At 43.5% G+C, this 20,134-nt stretch overlaps 1 protein-coding gene across 3 annotated transcripts; it reads right to left on the reverse strand.

Moving 5' to 3' along the window:
• Positions 1 to 2,748: 2,748 nt before the first annotated feature.
• Positions 2,749 to 20,109, reverse strand: LOC101947278 (glutathione S-transferase-like). 3 transcript variants are annotated; one of them, XM_042846147.2, is made up of 8 exons: positions 19,985 to 20,109; positions 16,614 to 16,741; positions 11,948 to 12,054; positions 10,288 to 10,339; positions 9,462 to 9,594; positions 8,362 to 8,503; positions 6,245 to 6,376; positions 2,749 to 3,156 (listed from the first exon to the last, which is right to left on the reverse strand). In XM_042846147.2, exons 3-8 carry the CDS (start codon positions 12,032 to 12,034, stop codon positions 3,025 to 3,027), a joined length of 678 nt encoding a protein of 225 aa, XP_042702081.2. In that variant the 5' UTR covers positions 12,035 to 12,054; positions 16,614 to 16,741; positions 19,985 to 20,109; the 3' UTR covers positions 2,749 to 3,024. The 3 variants fall into 3 exon arrangements, with proteins under 3 accessions (XP_042702081.2, XP_005313582.2, XP_042702082.2); XM_005313525.4 differs by lacking the exon at positions 19,985 to 20,109 and having other exon boundaries at positions 15,673 to 16,622; XM_042846148.2 differs by lacking the exons at positions 16,614 to 16,741; positions 19,985 to 20,109 and adding an exon at positions 15,542 to 15,703.
• Between the last annotated feature and the right edge of the window lie 25 nt (positions 20,110 to 20,134).

A 20,134-nucleotide genomic window follows, 5' to 3' on the forward strand; every position in this document is an offset into this window, starting at 1 on the left:
GCCAGAGTTCTTCCATGTTTAAACTCTGTCCTTCCATGTTTAACTCTAATCGACCTCAAAAGACAAGGACAGGAATTGGAATGTGTAAACAGCCAGTTAGCAATTACGACCTTGCTCATACCAGGTACCAAACAATAATGATGAGGTTTGCATGTTTCTAGCTGGAGAAGGGGTAATAAACTAAGGGTAAGCAGAACCAAATAACAGTTTAGGGAGAAGTTACTAACAAGCTAGATTTATAGCCCTAGAATGATTTAATTGCTTAAATGTATAAACATGCCTTCGGTAGAGAGGGGAGGGGGAGTAGAGGGGGGGTGGTAGGAAGGGGGAGAGAGGGGGGGCTTAGTTGTAAAATGTATAAAGAAGAGAGAAACTGTTTTTGCTGGTGTGCTTGATTTGAGACTTGCCTGTCTCCTTGCACCACTTTGAGATCTCAAATAAACTTTGATTGTTTCTCCACCCCGGTATGTTTATTGACGCGAAGTACTCCGGGCAACGAACCCCACTGTTGCTGTCCTCGGGCCCCTGTGCCGGCAACATGAGGAACAGGCAGATCAAACATACTGGTGGCTTGGCTTATATTCTGTAATTGTCAGGTTCAGTTTCCCAACACAGTTCTGTATTATGGTTAATGCTGTTTGGTCCTGTCTACCCAAGCAAGGCTGCCGGTGCCCGGTGTCTTGTGATAATCAAGGAATCCATTTTATAACAGTCTCTACAGCACACACACAGTCAATCTGGGGCTAAAAGCCACCCTTCAATGTGCGAGGCCAACATGATAACATCAATATATAAGCTGTCTGTATGTGTATATGTAGGGCAAGGTATACAGAATCTGGGTTCAGTTCTGGACATTAAAACCAGAATCCTAAACTCATCAGACAGCCCATACACAAGGTGAAAACCCCTCAGCTTAACCTCCAGTGCTAATCATGCTGCTTCCTTCCTCCTATACCAGACACCTCAACTGCTCTACAATCTGTGCTGTTTTATCTGGAGCTGCTTTTGACATTTTTTCACCTTCCTGCCTCTGTCCCCCTCTCTTACTCCCTGTTAAGCTCTGCATGGTCACCCGTGTCCCTCAGTCTGCCTACCAAGCCTATCTAGGTTTTCATACTGTATTCATCTGGGCTGGTGGGTGCTCTGTATGGGATGGAGGCCTGAGTGCTGGTGCAGCAGGAGGAAAGCTAGGAGCTGCAGTGGGGTATTGGAGCTGGACACTTAGGAGCAGCTCTTCAACAAATGCTGAAATGAGATGGCCCAATGGCTGTTGTTACAGGAGCCTGCTGCTCCCAGGCAGAGTCAGGGTGGGGAGCTTTTGTATTATTCTTTAGAGGGGTGCTGTCTGATAACAATACCTAGAACCCATTTCCAAATTAAAGTCATGGGCAGCTAAGGGGGAATCATATCACTCGGAGGAGTGGATTAATGACCCCCACCATTTTACTTTTGCTGTAGTTACAAATGGTAACAGAGGTGGGTTCCTTCAATGATCCAGAGAGCCCTCTGCATGATTTCAGGAGCTGCTGGATAAGCAGAGCAGCAGCTCTGTTGTAGAAGAACTCATTCCATTGCTCTGTCAGAGAGCTAACAAGGGCACAGCTCCTTGCTCAATCTTCAGTCTTCTTCATCAATTCAGGCAGAGGTTTCCAACACAAGCTTTTGACAAACAAACAATAGTTACACTGCATTATTAGGCACCTTACAAATGCCACAGTAAGAGGGATGTGAAATTAGTTGTCACTATTGATTAGAAACTTTTGGCAGGTATGTGAATTCTGGTTAATACACACTCGCTGCTGCAGAATTCCTTTGATCCTCCTTTCTTTATGTTGGAAGTCAGCTAGTTTCTAAAATGGGAAATGCCACGCAGGACCACCCTCTATAAATATTAAAATCTGACAATAACTCTCAAATGATTGTCAATGGGATTTTTATTGCCCTGAACTTGTTCTGCTTCAAATCTATGGTACTAGTTCTTCATTAAATGACTTTGAAAGAGGATTAGGTATTGCAGATAGTCACTGTTCGTATCAAATACATTTATTTATTGAATTGTCTTGCTAGTATTTCTGTATTATAGCTTGTTTCACATTACTTCATTTTTGAACTGTACAAAGGCATCCATTACTTACCGAACATCAATATGAGCCAGCAGAAGAGTGCTACATCTCTGGGCAGAGTCCTAGCACCTGACACCCAATCAAGCACCTCTTTTCTCAAACAGAAACTTAAGGTTAGAACTACTGAACTTGCAACAATAAAAGCACATTAGCTGCTTAAAACGTGCATATATATATAACGTACTGAAGTCGAAGTACCATATATATATATGAGAGTGTTGCAGCAGCAGAACCAGCACTGAAAAGAGGCTCACTTTAAAAAGATAGCATTTGGGACACATCAATAAACCAATAACTGCAGAGGGAAAGGTAGTTAAAAACAACTACTAGCCTGAACCATGACCCCAGACCTGAATACACGTGAACATCAGGAAGGTTGATTCTTTATCCAAATGTGTCTCATGCCCATTTGGCCAAGGACTACCTGTTCTGCCTGTTTTCTCTGGAATTATAATGTGCTCTGCCTTGCAATTAGGGTGTTCTAGGACTTCCCTGAACTGCATCGTGCTACCTAGATGGCTCATGAGAACACGGTACGCTACCAGAAAGAGACAGCCGTAGGGAGCCCTGATCGATATAATCAAAGCCCCGCAGTCATAAAATAAATTGCACTCAGACAACAAGAGTAATGAGATGTTTTATTTCATTTTATTCTCTTAAAGCTAGTGGTTTAATGCCACCCCTTTTGCTCTGCGCAGCCTATAATTCAGTGAACCATTTCATGTGCTAGCGCAGTTATTTGGATTTACTGTGGACATTTTTGCATACATAATTTCTAGCTTGTATTAACTGATTCTGTCACTATAATTTTCACACTTTGAATTGACTTCACTTTGCAGTTTTACAGCTAATACGCAAAACAGCTGCCATGTAGTAAAACAGCTGCCATGATTTTAAGCCATCATTCATTGCCAATGTTGAAAATGCTCATCACTTTTGGAATTGATTTTTCATCTAGCGGTGGTTTCCTCTGGCTGCCAGGCTGCAGGAATTTCTTAATTGTAGGGATGTTACTTATCCTTGCTTTAAAAGCCTGAAATGAGAAACAGTACAACATTTAACAGCAAAGAAATAACAGAGCAAAAGATACTTGGATTGGACATATGTTAATCATGTTATAAAAAGAGATCCGCTAGCCTGACCCTGCAATGAATTGTAAGTGAGCTGTGCAACAAAGCCCCATTGACTACAGGGAGGCTCTGTGCAGGTGCAGGGCACTGTCCACCTGGGACTTATTATAGGATCATGGCCTCAGAGCTGGTTGAAATTTTCTTAAGAACTTATTCCTGAAAATTTGGCTTTTGACAGCAACTACAATTGTCCTGGAAATATTTCATTGTCATCTAATATTCTGTGACACTGAGCCAGAAAGGGTTAAGCAACTAGCAGGCTACATGACCCAAATTCAGCCTTTAGAGACATATTAGAAAAGTATGTGAATGGTAATGTTAGATTGACTAGAGCTTTGAAATGCAAACCTGTATTGTTAGGCCTGGTCCACACTAACCCCCCACTTCGAACTAAGATACGCAACTTCAGCTACGTGAATAATGTACTGAAGTCGAAGTACCTTAGTTCGAACTTACCGCGGGTCCAGACGCGGCAGGCAGGCTCCCCTGTTGACTCCGCGTACTCCTCTCGCGGAGCAGGAGTACCGGCGTCGACGGCGAGTACTTCCGGGATCCATCCGGGATCGATTTATCGCATCTAGACAAGACGCGATAAATCGATCCCAGAAGATCAATTGCTTACCGCCGGACCCAGAGGTAAGTATAGACCTACCCTTAGAGAATTAGAGGTAATACTAATTGTATGTGTTTACTTATATCTTGTTAGATGCTAACCATATAAAAAGACGGTTCCTGTCTGTTACTATATTCTATTGATTCAGAGGTCAAAAAGGTAATGGAACTTGGATGTAATAATATTGTCTATATTTCTCTTTGAAGTTTGTAGAAAACTGTCTATGAACTGGTTAATGGATAATTACCTTATGCTGATGAATGCAACTAGTTACCTGTGTATACATAGGAAATTGGAGGTTTTACTTCAACGCCACAATGCTTCACCCAAGGAATGCCTGCTATCAAGAGGCTGCCAGAGAACTATAAAAAGAACTCTAGGGCCCTGATCCTGTATCTGAGCTCTGCTTAAGTTTAATCAGGGGAAATTTGAGTCGCAAGACTGAGGTCTTCAGCTCCAGTCTGTATTGCCCTGATATTGACTGTAACCTATGGAACTAATTCTGAAAGAACTATTTGCGTCTCTAAAGCTCACCATCTCTACTATGAACTGACCTAAAAACTCTAGTCATATCTCTATGTATAATGACCTTTTAACCTATAGTCTTTCTCTTTTCTAATAAATCTTAGCTTAGTTAATAAGAATTGGCTATAAGCACGTATTTGGATAAGATCTGGAATAGTCATTGACCTGGTGGGTAATGTGTCCACTCCTTTGGGATTGGTAGAACTTTATGATGAACAAGATTTTAAGTAATCCTCATCATATTTAACTTCGCTGTCTGGGTGGGAGCCCAAGGCTGGGTTGCTTTAAGAGAACTGGGTTTTGGCTTCTGGGACCAGTAAGATATTGTAGAAGCTGTTTTGTTGCTGGCTTGGTGAATCAAAGTATTAGAATAAACCACCAGTTTGGGGGATCGTCTGCCCCATTCTTTGCAGTTTGCCCTGATTGAGCAGTCTCAGCATGGCCCCCCTGGGGGACACCAATCACAGTTTCATTTTGACATTGTGAAGAAAACCCTACTTTTGCTTTCTTATTGTAACTTTTTTCCCCACTCTGGAAAAAGGATGGAGAAATGATTCTCTCCTCCCTCCTACCCCAACATACACTAACTTTTTTTCTCCACCATTTTCTAGTACCACTTTTTAAAAAAATAAGTGGGATTTTCCCTGACCAAAACCAATTTTGCTTAGAAACTTCTCATTGAACATATTTTCTTTTTTGAAGGAAATTCCTAACAGTTTTGCAAACATTTCCCAACCAGCTCCAGTGGCCCCAGATAGGTAAAGCCCAAAACTTAGATTTTTTTTTTTAACAAAACAAAGTGTTACAAATCCTAATATAAATGTTTTAATACATTTTAAAATCTAATTCAATCAATATTTTTGTTGACATTTAGACCCACCCTTGCTGTGTTTGCAACCCAAATATGGCAACTTTGCATGAGAGAGTGGAGGAAGCAGCTGCTGGAGCTGGCAAAGGAAAGCTGTGGAAGGAAATGCAGTGGAAATACTAGTGGAAACCTTGCAGTGGAAACCTTTAATCTGAGCTGTTCCTGAGCACCATGTTAGCACAATGTTGGTGCTGGAGGATTGAGAATACAAGGAAGCACACAGTAATTTGTAGGCCAGTAGGCACTCCTTGGGATGATCTAGCCCTGCAGGTATCTCAGGCCCATTTAAGGAACTCTATGAATACTGTCTGGTTCCTTCAAAGGAGAATTACCATATTTCTAGTTATCTGTTCTATTCTGATTCTAAGAGAACCAGGAGAGGGATGGTTATGATATTGAAATCCACCAAGTTCAGATCTGATTGCAAATCTAATTTTTCTCTCATGTTTGAGCAGATTCAAAACCAATGTTGCTCTTCTTTTCAGGTGAGGGCTTTGAAAGGTAGAGATGAATCCAAACTTCACAGCTTGGACCTAGATCCAATTTTTTCCAGAGCTCTCATAGGTTCAGATCTGCTGTTTTAGTTCAGGCTCATTTCTCATTGCAAGGCAAAGCACTGCTTGGGCTCAATTCTGCTTTTGTTTACACTAATATAAATCAAGAGTAGCTCCACAGATGTTCATGTACCTACTCTGGTGTAAAGCTGAGGGCAGAATCAGGCGCTCTGTATCTTTATCTCAATGCTGTTTAAATCATCAAGCCAAATTCACCTCCATTGGCTTCAAGGATTAATCTGACCCCGTATTCTTATACTACATAACATGATTTGATCAGTAACAGTTTTTAATTTAGGCAATATCTGTAACACTTGTACATATTTAAGAGCCAAATCGTCAGCTAGTGTAAAGCAACATAGCTCCATTGACTTCAGTGAGGATCTGTCCCTACACATTTCATTGACTGTTAGAGCTGTTAATTCTTTTACCTGTAAGACAGGGAATTTGGAGAGTATATCAGGCTTGCACTCTTCTGCCATTAGAATGGTTTCAAGCAGCTGTACATCTGCCCTGCTGAATCGGTTGCCAACAAGAAAATCCTGTCCATGGACTTTCAAAGCCTATAGGACAGGAGACAATGAATTTATGGCTATAAATGAGACATTCTGTGCTCTGGATAAATACATAAAGTTAAGCCTAATCTGACATTTCAAAAGCACATCTAGGTCTGTGTAAGAGTTACCCTTGAAAGGAAGCAATACAAAATACAGCATTGTTTGAACAATTAGAAAACTCAATTTCACCATTGTGTTAGGCCTTATTCAAAATAATATAGCTTTGGGTGTGACAGGAAGGTTTGGTCCCTTTGATAGTAGGAGGTTTTTAAAATCTGTAGCTTTTATGATCACAGCTGAAATGGTTTGGGCATGGGGATTTACTAGTCCCGTTCTGTGGTCCTCCACCTCAATGCAAGAGTGACCAGGCTCAGAAACCATTTGAAATAAATAAGTGACCTTAAGCAATTCCAGCTAATAGTTTTAGTGCCAGTGCAGACAAAGCATAATCCTTTAAAAAAACCCACAAACATTTTATAGACCAGGTGGAAAGACACATTATTTTAATAGTTGTTGTTATTATAAATAATATTGTATAGTGTTCTATAGGTGTGTGCAGGTGCCAACTGAAAATTGATCTTAAAACGTTTGCACAAGGCAGTTTCCAAACACTATCAATGGTGCGGTGCAGACATGGCACATCTGATGAAGCCTCCTGATGCTCCGTGCAAAATTATAGTTATTCCAAATAGCTATAAGGGGTTCACAAGAAACTTGGAGAATCCCAAGCCACTACGACTTTCTCAGTTCAGTGAATAGTAGAATATATTGGACCCCTTCACCTATTCCTGCACATTGCGCACCCTTCTTTCCTTTCTCCTCAGTAAGGTGCGAGTTTGGTGTTGGAAGCTTTACATAGTTATCCAAAGCCAGGTCTGTTCTTGAAGCCCAACTAGCACTTAGCTCCCCACACTGGGTGTGCTACAAGCAGAACTATAATGTACTTTATGTAGCACATACATTGTACAGACGGCACCATGTACCAAGAATACTTCAGGAAGACACCTAGCACAGAAGAGATGCTGATGCTACCTTGGCATCAAACATAAAGTCTCTCTTAAAGGGACTTACTAAAAGATGTCACTGGAAATTTGGAGTACAAAAATTATCCTGGCTCGTGTGCAGCATTTGCATTATGAGGCTAAGAAAATCCCATCAAGCAAGCTCATAAATTTATACTTGCCTTAACTAGTTTTCCCATGGGCACTCCAAATATATCTGTTCTCCTACAATACAGGCTGAATGTGCATTTACTAGCATAGATCCAGGCAGGGCCGGCTCTAGGATTTTTGCCGCCCAAAGCAAAAACAATTTTGGCTGCCCCCGCCTCCGTTCTTTAATTACCCCACCCCCAGCCCCACCTCAACTCCGCCCCTTCCCCAAATCCCCAGCCCTGCCTCCTCCCCGCAGGCTCTCAAGCCTAGGAGGGAGGGAGGGGGAGAAGCGGCGCCCGCGCTGCGGCCGCTCGGGATCTCCCCCTCCCTCCCAGATTTGAGAGCCTGGGAGGGAGGGGGAGACTCCGAGTGGCCGCGGCACAGGCGCCGCTTCTCCCCCTCCCTCCCAGGCTCTCAAGCCTGGGACGGAGGGGAAGCAGCGGCGCGCGAAACGGCCGCTCGGGATCTCCCCCTCCCTCCCAGGTTTGAGAGCCTGGGAGGGAGGGGGAGACCGCAAGCCGCCGCGGCGCGCGAAACAGCTGATTCGCGCGCCGCTGCTCCCCCTCCCTTCCAGGCTTGAGAGCCTGGGAGGGAGGGCGAGTAGCGGCGCGCAAATCAGCTGTTTCGCGCGCCGTGGCAGCAGCAGTGGAGGTGAGCTAGGGCGGCCGGGGCACATTTTTAGGGGCGGCATTCTGGCGCCGGCCATGCCGCCCCTAAAAATGCGCCACCCCAAGCACCAGCTTGTTTTGCTGGTGCCTAGAGCCGGCCCTGGATCCAGGATATATTATCAAGTGACCAATACTCCAGGTTGTAAATTGTTGCCTTACTGCTACATACCTTTTCATATACAGGGAAGTACCTGGTTGTGGCCTTCTCAACGATTTTGGCAAGATGCTTTGCCTTTGCCTCCGGTGGCTGGATAGGATAATGCATCATGAGTTCATTCAGATCCATTGTTGCTTCCACATACATATCAATCCTGAAAGGCAAAGTGTGTTCACATTGGTTTGAACAACTAGTATTCATGTAGATTCCTGCAGTGAAATAACTCCAGGGTCGGGAGGCTAAATACCAGAAGATTTACCACTGACTAATTTGTATTTGCTGTTTAAAAAACAAAACAAAAAACAACAACAACAACAACCCCCCCCAATAGATATATGACATCACCTCCTTTTTCAGAGATGGTTGGAATCATCTGTACTAAAGATGGGCAAATATTTTCATACTTAGCTTCTAAAAGTTAAGCATAGCTATCTAAATCACCCAAATCTCTATTTAGGCACCTAAGTGAAATCAGTCAGAGGGCAAGACCTAATATTAGTGACACACAATGTTTCCCATTAAGAATTAAGTTGGGACATCACTTTAGCTATAAGTGATATTTGTATCTATCATACAATAATACAATTTATTTGCACTTGCTAATTAATCTGAGGAATTTGGGGACACATAAGGAGAGTTCTCTGTCTGCACAAGCATCCTTCCCCTAAATATGCAGTTCATGGGGACAAAGGGCAGGGATTCCCTTGGCTCTTAGCTTGCAAGAACTGTTTGTTGCTTGCACCTGTGGGAGACAAGTAATGGGGTTGTGTAAACCAGCAGTCTTCCTGGAAATGGAGAGTGATATTAGGAGAAATACTGACCTCTGCAGCTACAGTAAATTTGTTATCTGCCTGGCTGAGTTTTGAAAACTGCAGTAACCTCTGATGAGATAATCAAGATGAACTCACATGTACTTTTTTTGCATATCTCTAATCTAATCTAGTTATTTAACATTGTTCCAGACCTTAGTATTGTTGACCTTGGTTGGAGGTAAACAGAAATGTGCTGGCTCATCATAAAATTTAGCAATAATCAGGATTTTTCCCCCCTTGTACTGCACATAGAATAATTATTTTTATTGCTATCAGAAAAAGGTAGTGCTGTTACAGTACAGTGCTCTCTCCTTCATGTCCTTCCCATAGAGGTTGTGTTTCCCTGCTATGTAGTTGAGAATGGCTCTGGTCTGCACCATCTTCATTCCATCAATTTCTACCATGGGCACTTGTTGAAACAGCAGGGATCCATCTTTTAAAAGAAAGGTGAGAAGTATGACTCAAATAAATTATAGTCTTTTTCCCCAAACTATTATCATTGCAGTGGAGTCGAGAAAACCTCTAACTTGCTATTTTCTTTTTAATTTGAGGGTCTTTTATCTTATACTGTGAAGTGAAAGAAGTTTCCAGTAAAATGTGAATGCTATTTCTTGTGGGAAAAGGTAAACATACTAATAGCTTGAATTATAACAATAAACTTCTTAGAATTGCTGCAAATCCAATAAAGTCTCCAAAATAAAACCTTTAATGGTGATTCAAGAAAGGGACAAACCGTGCATTGTGTAGTTTACTCGGGTAAAGTTCCCACTGAGGTCAATAGGGGAACACTGAAGGATTTGGCCCCTAAGAAAACTTTTATCATGCTCCATATGAACTTTCCAAAATAATAACTTTTTATACAACATCTCTAATCTGACCATCTCAAAACACTATACCAAGCAAGCTATAGAGTAACATATGTTACAGTTATAAAACTGGTATAACAGAGTGGAGGTTGGCCTCCAATATTTGAGTAAAACAAAATGGTCTTACTGCAATGTGCAATTATGATTCATCATGTTCATGAACCAGTCCAGATTTTCTTTTAAAAAGACAATTACATTTTCAAGAATTCCACATTAGGATCCACAAACAGTTCTAATAAAAAACTAATTAAAAAGCTCACCCTGCAGTAACTTTAAAAGCTCTTCCCTTGTTTCAAAGAATTGTTCTTCAAACTGGAAAACAAATGGGTAAAAGAAGTAAAAAGGGTCTCATTGTTACTGCATGGGTTAGGTTAGGAATCACTTGAGAAAATAATGATTAACGATTATTTGCTTTTAGAATTTTTCACATAAAAAGCAGTTGAAGACTTTAAAATATTCTGTATTTAGATAAAATCCTGCCTCTGTCACGTTCTCCCTTTACCCCATTATGCTTAATTAAAATGCCTTTTGTGTAGGAGCCTTTGTTAGATTGTGGCTAGCTCTGACAAGGTGTGTAAGGTGACCAGAGAGCAAAACAAACTTTCTTCTGTGCAAGAGGCAGCCACAATGTTCTTGCACTCATGACTGGCAACGACTGGGGTGTCTAGTTCCCTGAGGTGAGCTGAAAGCAGAGCCAAGCATGGGGGAGGAGGGAAAGCACACACAGTAGCTGTTGGACTATTCTATGATTTTTTTGCTATAACACATGGGTGGCAAGGGAAGAGAAAGGGTTGTGCAGCGGCAAGAATCCCCAGAGGCTTCCTGGCTGACTGCCAACAGGCAGGTCAGAGCAGCCATATACCCCTCTGGCATGGCTTCCAGAGTTAATGTTGAAAGCAATTAGTTTCACAAGATACTCACTAATATTAGTATTGTGTAGGGCATAGAGGCCCCAGCCCCACAATGATAGGCATATGGTCTCCATCTTAGCCACTATCAGGCACTGAAATGCGGACTTTCAAAGTTGGAAACACGCATCTTTATGGCTTGAGGTAAAGAGCCAGGCTCACAGGTGAAGCTGTGAAAGACCATATTCTCTGTGCCCTGGGAACAGAGGGGGGAACATATAGAACACTGACTACAATGGTCGTCAATCAGTATAGAACCTGGGCCCTACTATTTGACCTAATGGAGCAGCTCCGTTAACTGTAAGTATGCCCATTGTCACCAGGGAAAGCCACTAAAGGGAGAAGTGATCACACACCTAGTTATAAGTTTACATGTTGGCTGTATAGTCACTTGTATACGTACAGTTCTGGGCACTGCATTTCAGGAAAGATGTGGACAAATTGGAGAAAGTCCAGAGAAGCGCAACAAAAATGATTAAAGGTCTAGAAAATATGACCTATGAGGGAAGATTGAAAAAAGTGGGTTTGTTTAGTCTGGAAAACAGAAGACTGAGAGGGGACAGAATAACAGTTTTCAAGTACATAAAAGGTTGTTACAAGGAGGAGGGAGAAAAATTGTTCTTCTTAACCTCTGAGGATAGGACAAGAAGCAATGGGCTTAAATTGCAGCAAGGGAGGTTTAGGTTGCACATTCGGAAAAACTTCCTAACTGTAAGGTTGTTTCAGCACTAGAATAAATTGCCTAGGGAGGTTGTGGAATCTCCATCATTGGAGATTTTTAAGAGCAGGTTAAACAAACACTTGTCAGGGATGGCCTAGATAATACTTAGTCCTGCCCTGAGTGCAGGAGACTGGACTAGATGACCTCTTGAGGTCCCTTCCACTCCTATGATTCTATGTGCAGTGAGTTCTGAACTAATGACTTCCAGTTGGTCACATTTGCAATATGGAACAGTCATTTCCACCAAATTATGCATTGCCAACTTAGTTTCTTTATAAAACAGAAACGAACCTCGATTCCAGCTGCTGCCAACAGCCACCGTATTGTTTCCATTCGGCCTCTTCCATTGAAATAGTACAGTTTGGGTTTCCCAGCCATGCTTCCAAGTGTCTGGCTTCCTGTTAAATTAAATAAAGGAAAAGATTTCAAAGAATCAACATGAGAGAGATCAGTGTCTGTGACTCAGGAAGTCAACACTTCATTCTCAAGTCTCCCTGCTCATTGTATTTAATATAGCTGAATTTCTCAAGCACTTGACACTAGAGCTCCTACTTGCTACAATTATACAAATAAAAAATAATAATAATGCTGGATGCTGGCTATAAAACAAACAAAACAAAACAAAAACACCAAGGACAAGACAGGAACAGTAGTTTTTCTCAGAATGCTGGAATTCTTCTGCACTGCTACAGACTAGGGACCGAATGGCTAGGTAGCAGTTCTGCAGAAAAGGACCTAGGGGTCACAGTGGACGAGAAGCTGGATATGAGTCAACAGTGTGCTCTTGTTGCCAAGAAGACTAACGGCATTTTGGGCTGTATAAATAGGGGCATTGCCAGCAGATCGAGGAACGTGATCATTCCCCTTTATTGGACATTGGTGAGGCCTCATCTGGAGTACTGTGTCCAGTTTTGGGCCCCACACTACTAGAAGGATGTGGAAATATTGGAAAGAGCCCAGCGGAGGGCAACAAAAATGATTAGGGGTCTAGAGCACATGACTTATGAGGAGAGGCTGAGGGAACTGGGATTGCTTAGTCTCCAGAAGAGAAGAATGAGGGGGGATCTGATAGCTGCTTTCAACTACCTGAAGGTTCCAAAGAGGATGGAGCTCGGCTGTTCTCAGTGGTGGCAGATGACAGAACAAGGAGTAATGGTCTCAAGTTGCAGTGGGGGAGGTCTAGGTTGGATATTAGGAAACACTATTTCACTAGGAGGGTGGTGAAGCACTGGAATGTGTTACCTAGGGAGATGGTGGAATCTCCTTCCTTGGAGGTTTTTAAGGCCCGGCTTGACAAAGGCCTGGTTGGGATGATTTAGTTGGGAATTGGTCCTGCTTTGAGCAGGGGGTTGGACTAGATGACCTCCTGAGGTCCCTTCCAACTCTGATATTCTATGATTCTATGATTCTCTCTCAATGCTGGAGCAAAAGGCTCAGAAAGGCACACACTGATGGAGGGATTTGTAGCTAAATGCTAGAACCACAGGCTTAGAAAAGTGCCTGGTAATATTGTGGGGAAGGAGTTGCATTACCATAGATGCTGAAATAAAGGCCTAAAACATCTCAGGTTAGGGAACCTTTTCTTCTTCTTTCTTGTGTTCCCTTCTCTCTTTCCCTGTGTTGGTTGTCCCCTCCACCCACCCCAAAGGGAAGCTAGCTGGCTCCCTGCCCTATTGCTGCTCCTGTTGTCTCATGGAGAGAAACTCATTTAAATGGACTGAAATGCCATGAGATCAACTGCTTTTTGTGAGATTTTTGCTATTTGGGGCCAATATCAGGAACATAGCAAGTCTTGTAAGATTTTGTCCAGTCCCAAATCAGAAGTGGATAAGGGCTCCACAAAGAGCACTGGATTCAGTTTTATTCATTCCCTAACAGCTGTGAAGAGTTCTGCCAAAAGATCCTAATCATACAAAACACTTGTGCAATTAACTGAATGTCAACCCTGTTGTTTCAAAGTCAACAAAAGGACGAGACTAAAACTCTGAAGTTCAGATTAAGCAATGAAACATGAAATATCAGGAGACTGGACTAAAGAGCAAATCGAATAAGTTGCGCAATGGCATTAGAAGCTGTTGCAATGCTGGACTCTGGGAGCGCACCTATATGTTCTTTTTGCAAACTATAATATCCACCAGCAGAAAGGATTTACTATAGGTTGAGGGGAAATAAAGGTGATTCCAAAGAGTATAAATATAAACGTTAAAGGCCTGATGATTGGAGAAGCTTCTCTGAAAGTGCCATTGTGGAACTTGCTTGACCTTCAATCTTCTTTTAGCTCCTAATCTCAAGGGACAAGTTACTGTCATTAATCAGTAATTTAGTGGGAGTTGCTTTGCTGCTCAGAGCCTTTGATAATCTGGCCTTCATTTAAAAAAACAGATGAAGTGTTATCCATGGTAAGTGAAAGCCTCAAACCTTTCACTTTTTAATGAATTTGCCACCTATGCTGATAGTTATCTGTAATTCATTCAAATGGCTGCTCTCAAACTGCAATCTGTGGTTACAGGATGCTGACTCTTCTTGTTTGCACTTGCTAATCCATGTGATAACAATGCTAAATACACAGGAAATACCTTTCTAGTATTACTTTTTCATGTACGCAATTGTTATCCTTGCATCTGGAATGTTATCCAATTACAAATGGGAAGGGTGTGTATGTGTGCGTGCAATACACCCCGGTAAAATATGGCGCACACTGAAAAGTTTGAGAACCCTTGCATTAAAATGACTAAAATGTAACTCACTGTGACAATTGTAAAGCCCAAAATATTTCAGTCCTAATTAGTAGAGTGCTTTATAACTGAGAAACTCAAAATACTGTACAGATGAGACCAAATATCATTATGACCCTTTTACATAGAGGGGAACTGAGGTATGTATGGGCCTTTCCCAAGACCACCCAGCAAATCAATGACATAGGCAGATAAGAGTGGTCATAATGGATCTGACCAATGGCCCATCTAACCCCATATCCTATCTTCCAACAGTGGTCAATGCCAGGTGCTTCAGAGGGAATGAATAGAACAGGCAATCAGGGAATGATCCATCCTCTCTTGCCCAGTCCCAGCTTCTGGCAATCAGAGGCCAGAGCATGGGGTTGCATCCCTGACCATCTTGGATTAGCAGGTGGAAGCAGGGACCTATCCTCCATAAATGTATCTAAATTCCTAATCCAGGGTCCAACCACTGGACCACATTATCTCCCAGTATGTGCCATTTAAAAATAGAACATGCATGTAACAGCATGCTAGTGCATAGTAGTAGAATTAATTAGTCATTTCTAGTGCTCATTAAGCTATTATGATATTTTTCATCATTTCTATTGGTAACACATTTCTGTCAATAATTATGAAGTGTAAAACTCTTAAATGTAACAAAAATCAGAATTGTGGGACCGATCCTCAGCCATTGAAGTTAAGGGAACGATAATGATTTGTACCAACTGACCCTGTGTTTTCATTAAGTGTAGTAGTGAGGAGGAAATTAAAATACTATAAATATAACACTGTTCCTTCAGCATTTTCTCTAATAATTTTGCCTTCACCTCAAGAGGTCTGATACTTGCAGCATGTTATATAAACATAGTGTGCTTTAGCGTGTTGCCACACGTCAGAGAATGACCAGAATAAATTAAGATTCAGAGTCCATTTACAGAAAAACTTCCCCACAAAATGCTTTATTCTAACCAGAAAGCTGTAGTGTGTTCTGTATGCTTTGGCAAACCTTCAGCTATTCACCAAGCTAGACTTTTCCCTGTTTTATAAATAAAGGAACTCAGACAGTAAAGACTTAGAAGAGACCCTCCTTAGATACATTTTCTCAAGTAGCTATTTTGTTGTAGTTGTAGAAAAGAAAGTCTAAAGCAAAATGATATTGTCCTACCTTCTACATTCAATGAAAAGATCTTTTTCACCAGCCCCAACTGCCTCCTCTGTCCTCAGGAAGGTGTTATGGTATTTGTTATGGAAAAGTTCAGTTCTTTTTTATTTGATCATTTTAGATTATCTCCTTACCTCCTCTGCTCTGTCAGCCAGCTTGTGCAGCAGCCAGGAGAGTCCAGTGAAAATACTTTCTTCATTCCAAGTTTATATTCCTGTTATTGCTGCCTCTCTCCCTCGCTCCTTCCCCTCCCTCAGCTTGTGCTCCCAAACTGTATCCATGCTAGCCTCTCTTTTCAGAAAAATGTCCCAGCGCTGAAGAAGTAATCAATTTAATTTGCAGCAAAGGAGATTTAGATTACATGTAGAAAGTTTTTCCTAATATCAAAGGATAATTAAGCACTGGAACAGGTTACCGAGGGAGGTGAGGAATCCCTGGCCTTGGAGGTTTTTAAGAACACGTTAGACAAACACCTGTCAGGGATGGCCTAGGAATTCTTAATTCTGCCTCCTGGCAGTGTGGAGGCTGGACTAGATGACCTCTTGAGGTTCCTTCTAGCCCTATGTTTCTATCATGGCTAACACCAGTTCAGGATCCACCAGCAGGAGGAACAGTGTGAGCACTAGTGTAGATAGATCTATAGGCAATCACCAGCATTTTTAGCACTGTGTCATCTCACTCTGCTCAGAGCAGGTCTACCTGATTTAGTGGGAAAAATGCTGGCAGCACCTAGTTTATGCTAGCTCTCCCATAGTAGCTAATGCCATGGCAACAATGGAGCTTAAATGGTGTTAGCAACAAATGCCCAGTGTTCACTTTGCCCTCAGAAATGCCGTGTCTTGAGCCTTCCTGAAATCATTATTTTTTAACTTTCTCCTTTTAACACTTCTGATGTCTGGATTCCCCTTTTCTCCCTGTGCTACAACACCTGAACTACTTTAATGCACATCAACCTTATCATACAGAAAGTCAGCACAACAATTCTATCAATATTTAACCCATTAGACCCATTCACTGAAGTTACTCTTAAACAGTTTGGTCAATTCCCTGTACATTTCTAAAGATCAGTACTAACCTCTGTGACTCCTGATCCAGTCCAAACTCTTCTTGAATAAGAAATCATGCCTTTGAGTTATAAGGTTTTGTAGCTCCACCTACTGGGAGGTGAGTCCAATTTTGTCCAACAGGTAAAGGAAACGCCCACTGTTAAACAAATGAAACCAGTTGGCTCTGGCTGCTTTCTGACTTGTCACCTGAAATAGAACCTTCCTAATACACACTGGGCTAATCCACAAACCTAAAAGTCCACAAAAAACTCATGATGGATTGGGACAGTTGTTTCTGGAAAGCATCACTCATTGTTTTTTCAGTATTACCCCTTCTGGGCGGGAGGCAGCATCTCCCATCTAGCGGTTAGGGCCCACGGTGACGGCTACACCTAATGGTTAGTCTCTGGCAGCAACCCCGGCTAGTGGGCACAATTCTTCCATGGAGTAGGAGAACCTCAACCCTGCCACTCCACCGGGTTCTAACTTAGGGCTCTGGGAGGCTGGTTCGGCTTCGCTCACCCTGCAGTGCCTTGGGTCAGCCTCAAGTCAACTTCCCTGAGTCACTTTCTCCCTTCCTTCGCATCCCAGCCGGCCATCCCCGGGGACTGCTGCCTTCTGGGCTCCTTGCCATGGTCCTAGTCTCTTGCGGGCTGTGGCTCCCCCCATTCCCAGGCTTATTGCAGGATCCAGCCATGTCTCCCCTGGAGCCTCCAGAGCTCATCCTTCTCCTTGGCCTGCCAGCGCCAACTGAGCTGTCTGGCTGCCTTTTAAACCCTGCCTCCATCCCAAGCATGCTTGGCACGGGCGGAGGGGCAGGGCCTCCTGAACCCAGAGTTGCTTCTTAATCCCCTTCTGTCCAGTGAGGAATTTATACACCCCATCACACACCCTCCCTCTTCAGAATCAGGGCTGGGAAGCGGTTCTGTGGTTCTTGCAACCCCCGTCTCTCAAGGAAAAAAATCTGCATTTTTGTGATCCTTCCCTAGCAAGTGAAGGATTTCGGAGCTATACAGCTGCAGGGAGACGTACCACTGCATAATTCTGGGGTTGGTGTTCTTTCAAGGTGTTCAGCCTCTGTAGCAGCACATGGCCAGTCACTCGCTGAAAGACATTCCCCCAAAAGTAATACTTTAAAGCATCCACTGCCCATTTCATTGCTAGAGCCTAATTCTCGGGGTGCAAGTAGGCAGTTTCTTGCAGAAACAACTTCTTCTCCATTGATGTCTAGGGATAGCATCTCACCCAGGCCTACCTTGTAGGCGTCTGTTTGGAGTGTAAACTTCTTGTTGAAGTTGGGATGGGCAAGCACGGGTTCTTGGCTCATCCACTCTTTTAGCTCCTAGAAGGCCCTCTTGGAGACACTGACCACAGGATCTTCCTTGGGCTAGAATTCTTTACCAGGTCTGTCAAGGGCACCACAATGGTAGTGAAGTTGGGTATGAAGTACTGGTAGTACCCCCTGAGGCCAAGGAAGCAGTGTACCTGGCATTTTGTCATAGGAATGCTACATTTTGCCAGGGCCTGCACTTTGTCGATGAGCAGTCTCAACTGCCCCCATTCTACTCGGTAACCCAAGTAGGTCACCTCTTGCCGGGCCAGCTGGCATTTGGTTGGTTTGGCTGTTAGTCCTGCCTCCTGAAGGGCTTGTAATGTAGCTGATACATACCTCAGGTGCAGGAGCGGCGCCAGGGTTTTTGCCGCCCTAGGAGGCAGTGCTCCTCCTCAGAATTCAGGGAGCCTGGGGTCTTCGGCGGCAGGGGTCCTTCCACTCCACGTCTTCGGGGCACTTTGATGGTGGGTCCCAGAGCGAGTGAAGGACCCACCGCCGAATTTCTGCCGAAGACCTGGAGCGGAAGGACCCCCCGCTGCCAAATTTCTGATGAGGGCGGCAAAATGCCACCCCGCAGATCCTGCCACCCTAGGCGACCGCCTAGGGTTGCCTAGTGGAAGTGCCGGCCCTGCTCAGGTCATCTTCTCAGCTCTGGCTGTAGATGACAATGTTGTCAATGTATGCCAAGGTGTACAACATGTGTGGGCGGAGCACCCAGTCCATTAGGCGCTGAAAGGTGGTCATGGTCAAAGGCATGATTTGAACTAAGGTAGAGAAGGCTGTATTTTCCCTGGACTCAGCAGTCAAGGGGATCTGCCAGTGACACTTTCTGAGATACAGGGTTGAAATGCACTGGGCAGTCCCCAGTCTGTCAAGCAGCTTGTTGACCTGGGGAATCAGATAGGCATTGAATTTGGAAATAGCATTTATCTTCCAAAAGTCAATGCAAAAGCGGGTCAATCTGTTGGCCTTTGGCACCAATATGATGGAGCTTCACCATTCACTCTGGGATTCCTCGACTACCCCTATCTCCATCATCATCTGTAGCGCCTGCCAGACCATTTCCCACAGCTTTTACAGCAGGAGTTGAGGGTTTTCACAAACTTTCTTCCCTGGCTCAGTGTCTATATGGTGCTGTGCTAGGCATGTATATTCTGGTCGTGCTGATATGACCACACAGAAGGCTTCTATCAGCTGTTGTAGCTGGTGTTCTTGCTCTGGCAGGAGTTCTCCCAATGGTACAAGTCCAGAGTCAGGATCCCTGGAGATCTAGCTCCGGTTCTGGTGGGTCTGGCACTATTAAGAGCGCCTCTTGCTCCCACCAGGCTTTAAGCAGTTTGATGTGATAGATTTGTGTTTCCTTACATCTCCTGGGCTGGTGTATTTTGTAGTTAATGCCCCCAACCTTTCCCACTACTGTGCCATCAGCTTTCACTCTGACATTGGGAGGAGTAGCAGGACCCTATCCCCAGCTGCAAACTCTTTCAACCGGGCCCCTTTGTTGTAGGTGTGTTCTTGCTCGGCTCTCAGTAAGTTCTCCTGGGTGAATGCCCTTAGTCTCTCCAAGTCTTCCCACAGGCGACTCATGTTCTAGACAATGCAAGAACTCTTCCCAGGTCTCTTGGAGGAGGTCCAGCACCCCCAAGGGTTGATATCCATTCAGGTGTTCAAGCAGGGAAAACTCTGTTGAGGCTTGCAGTACCTCATGGATGGCGAATTGGAGGGGCAGAAGCAACTAGTTCCAATGTCGTGGGTCTTTGGCTATGAATTTCAACAGTAACTCCTTCAGGTTTCGTTGAAGCCTTCCACCAGTCCATCCATTTTGGGGTGGTAGATGGACGTCTTCAAAATTTGATCTTTATAGGGGGGCACAGTTCTTTCATTAACTGGGATGTCTTATTAGTCCCCTGGTCCATTAGGACCTCCTTGGGTTCTCCTACCCATGCATACACCTTCATCAGCTCAGGTGCCATATGGCTGGCAGTGGTTGATTGGAAAGGTATGACTTTGGGGGTTTGGCTTCCTAGCCTACAGGCATGTGGAGTATTTGGCACTTTCCATATTTACCTTCTTGGGCCAGCGTTAGACACCAGCATCAACCAATTCTCATATGAGTGGAGGGTGGCAAGTAGTGTGAAGAATGTGTTCAGAACCCTGTAGAACCTGGTCCCCATTTCACACAAGACTTGCATCAAGACTAGACAGTGAAAAATAAAC

Source organism: Chrysemys picta, chromosome 3 (assembly GCF_011386835.1).
Source record: "Chrysemys picta bellii isolate R12L10 chromosome 3, ASM1138683v2, whole genome shotgun sequence".
NCBI classification, from domain to species: domain Eukaryota; kingdom Metazoa; phylum Chordata; order Testudines; family Emydidae; genus Chrysemys; species Chrysemys picta.

What these genes read in the sequence shown, in the direction of transcription:
- LOC101947278 (XM_042846147.2), bottom strand. Translation starts at nt 12,034, where the DNA reads ATGGCTGGGAAACCCAAACTGTACTATTTCAATGGAAGAGGCCGAATG. An exon ending in GCTTTTAAAGTTACTGCAGG is followed by an intron (nt 9,595 to 10,287) that starts GTGAGCTTTTTA and finishes TTCTTTTAAAAG; the next exon opens with ATGGATCCCTGCTGTTTCAA. An exon ending in CCAAATTCCCTGTCTTACAG is followed by an intron (nt 3,157 to 6,244) that starts GTAAAAGAATTA and finishes TTCTCATTTCAG; the next exon opens with GCTTTTAAAGCAAGGATAAG.